The following is a 3,015-nucleotide window of genomic DNA, read 5'->3' as shown; positions in this document are numbered from 1 at the left end:
ATCTCTTAAAGGAGAAGCAAAGCAAAGAATACAAATTTGCTTCCCCATGAAGAAATATAATATTAAAATGAAAATAGAGAGTACACACTCAAAGTTCATGGAAGAAATATAATAATCTCACATATCTTCATAAACAGAATTTCCATATTAACTTTTCTATTAAATAATAAAAGAAAATAGAGAATACCAAATCATAAAAGTTCATTCCAAGAAATTTAATAATCTCACATATTTTCATAAACAGAATTTCCATAATAACTTGCTATTAAATAATAAAAGAAAATAGAGAATACCAAATCATAAAATTTCATTCGAAGAAAAATCCATTATTTATGATAAAATAATTAAATACAAAAAAATTTAACTTTTGAAGAAAAATCTCGAAAGCTTTCTAATCATTTAGATGAGCTAACCTATCAGACAAATAGCAGAAAGGATACCTAAGTTAAACAAATTGGTGCTATTCCCGAGTGCTAAATTTTGATGCGATGTTAAATTTCTGTGTGCTAAAAAAAAGTTTGATGCAACATTATTTTTTTTCCAGAAGAAAAATCTATATATGTTATATTAAGGTCATATAAGCATTTGATGATTACATGGTAGTATGGATCGGAATGTACCATCGATCATATATCAATTCCTTCATGGTCGATCTAATGAGAAAAATAGCAAAATGGGGAAATAAGTGTTCAGAAACCATAGATACAGATATACACATACATGTCCTTGATCATCGGCCGACCAAAATGGAGAACTGTGGCTAACATTCATAGAAACCAATATTCACTGAGAAGAAAGCATGAGCCGGAAGTCGTTGATAAAGGAAGCAGGAGGAAGACGATCCGGCAGTGGAAGGCCGTCAGTAGAGAGGGGCCGAAGAGAGATGAAAACTAATCCGGAGGCAGAGAGCCGGTAATAGAGGATATGATGATCTCAGGAGGAGAAAGATGATCCTGAAAAACACAGCAACATCGCCATTTCCAAACATGCCAGAGCGTGAGGAGGAAGATGGCGTGCCAGAAGGGCCGCTGTGTAGACCACCAAGAGAACGCCTCCTTGACCGAGGGGAAAGAAAGGACAGGAAAACCATAGGTCGACGATAGATCGCTCCAAATGGCAGTGGAGACAGAACATTGAAAGAACACGTGGATGTTCGTTTCCAATTGAGAACGACAAAGGCAGCACTGGCTTGGACCATGCCACCCTCTATGTTGAAGAACATCCCATACTAAATTCCTGTCGTGAAAAAGTAGCCAGCCGAACAGAATTGATTTGAGAGGGCATTTGGCTTTCCATAGCTTGAGTGGAAAGAGGGAGGGTGGAGGCGGCCTGTGAGAGAGGGCGGTGTAGAGTCGATTGACGGTAATGGGGTGGGTAGTGGAGTCCGTGGAGCAAATGAGGGAGTCGTGAGTGCCCAGTTGAAGGATGTTGAGGCGAGAGAAATGTTGGGTGGCGGAGGACCAAAGGGGGCGGAGGGGGAGGGGTAACTGAAGCTGATGATCCGATTTCCAGATGGGAGATAGAGAGGACCATGTGTCAATGAGCCTGGACCAGGTGAAGATGCCCCTGGAGTGGAAGAAGGTAAGAAGCGGCGGAGGGATATGAGATTCCAGATTGTGAAGGGTGGGATCGAGTGCAATGAAGACGGAGGAGCCAGAAGAAAAGGTCCATTTGAGAAAGCTGAAGAGGAGACGCTGATTCTTACGGAAGCAGCACCAGATGGGAGAACCATGGCAGATCCCAAGAGCGGATCTTCTGAGCCAAAAAACTAAGCTGCGATTCTTCAAATATTTTTGTTTGATGAGAGCAGACCATGGGCTGTTCCCGAAGAAGGCCCTGTACATAGATTTTGCGATGAGCGCGTTGCCAAAACGCCGCATGTTGATAAGGCCCTAGCCTCCATGTTTTTTGGGGGAGGTGATAAGATCCATACTTGCAAGGTGAATTTTAGATTGATAGGAGTGGCCTCCCCAGAGGAAGTTAGCAGCGATTGACTGTATGATTTTGTGAACTTTGGCAGGGAGTACAAAAAGATGACCCCAATATACTGCTAATTGGGATAGAACCGCTTGAACTAGGACGAATCGGCCAGCCAGGGATAAAAGCCTGTGTTCCCATCGGGAGATTTTGCTATAGAACCTGTCAATGAGCCATATCCAGTCAGCGAATTTGTTATTTTTGACTTTGAGCCGGAAACCAAGATATGGGAGACCATCCGAGAGGAGCGCCAAATTGATGCCAAAGCGAGCCGCTACCCAGAGAGCGTTGGTCAGATTGGAGTTGTTATGATACAGCTTTGTTTTGTCATTGTTGATGAAGAGGCCGGTAGCAGCATTGAATTTCTGAAGGATTATGAACAAGCATGCCCAGGAGGATTTACATAGCATTGCAAAAATAAGAATGTCATCAACGAAAAAATTGTGAGAGAGAGAGATGTCCTTACAAATCATAACCGGCTTACATCTCCCCTGTGAGACTGCAAGGTTGATATGCGAACTGAGAGAGTTCATTACCAATATAAAGAGGAGAGGGGATAGTGGACATCCCTGACGAAGTCCCCTTTCCGCGTGGAAAAAGGTAGATGGAATACCGTTGATAATGACAGAGTAGTGAACAGATTCGACACAAGCCATAATCCAACTACAGGCACGCGGCGAGAGTCCGATTTTAGCAAGAAGCACTTGGATGAAACTCCAACTGACATAAATTTCTGGGTTCTAACTTCTAACATTAAAAGTTTAGCACATCACACTTTCTAGTTATAATTTTATTGATTTATTTTTTTAAATTTTAGTAGATTTTAATTTTGACTCAACAAACCAGAAGCGAACTGTAGTAACACACAGACTGGTTCAACTGTTGCTAAAATAGCAATAAGAGACAGAGTAACACATTGGATTTGTAAATTGGAGTGAGGCATTGAGGTTGGTGAAATCAATAGTATTAGTTGGTTGACTATTATTGAAATTTACAGATATGAGGTAAAAGTTGTTTTTAATATACAACTTCCATATA

The 3,015-nt window shown here is 41.1% G+C and overlaps 1 protein-coding gene across 1 annotated transcript; it reads right to left on the bottom strand.

Moving 5' to 3' along the window:
• Positions 1-1,892: 1,892 nt before the first annotated feature.
• Positions 1,893-2,704, bottom strand: LOC149251921 (uncharacterized). The gene is made up of 3 exons (XM_089454027.1): positions 2,591-2,704; positions 2,462-2,476; positions 1,893-2,342 (listed from the first exon to the last, which is right to left on the bottom strand). The coding sequence occupies exons 1-3, from the start codon at positions 2,702-2,704 to the stop codon at positions 1,893-1,895; spliced, it is 579 nt and encodes a 192-aa protein (XP_089310153.1).
• Between the last annotated feature and the right edge of the window lie 311 nt (positions 2,705-3,015).

Source organism: Pinus tabuliformis, chromosome 7 (assembly GCF_031772625.1).
Source record: "Pinus tabuliformis cultivar Carrire ecotype Pingquan chromosome 7, CPIR1, whole genome shotgun sequence".
Lineage (NCBI taxonomy): Eukaryota > Viridiplantae > Streptophyta > Pinopsida > Pinales > Pinaceae > Pinus > Pinus tabuliformis.
This window is presented reverse-complemented; position numbering and strand designations above follow the sequence as displayed.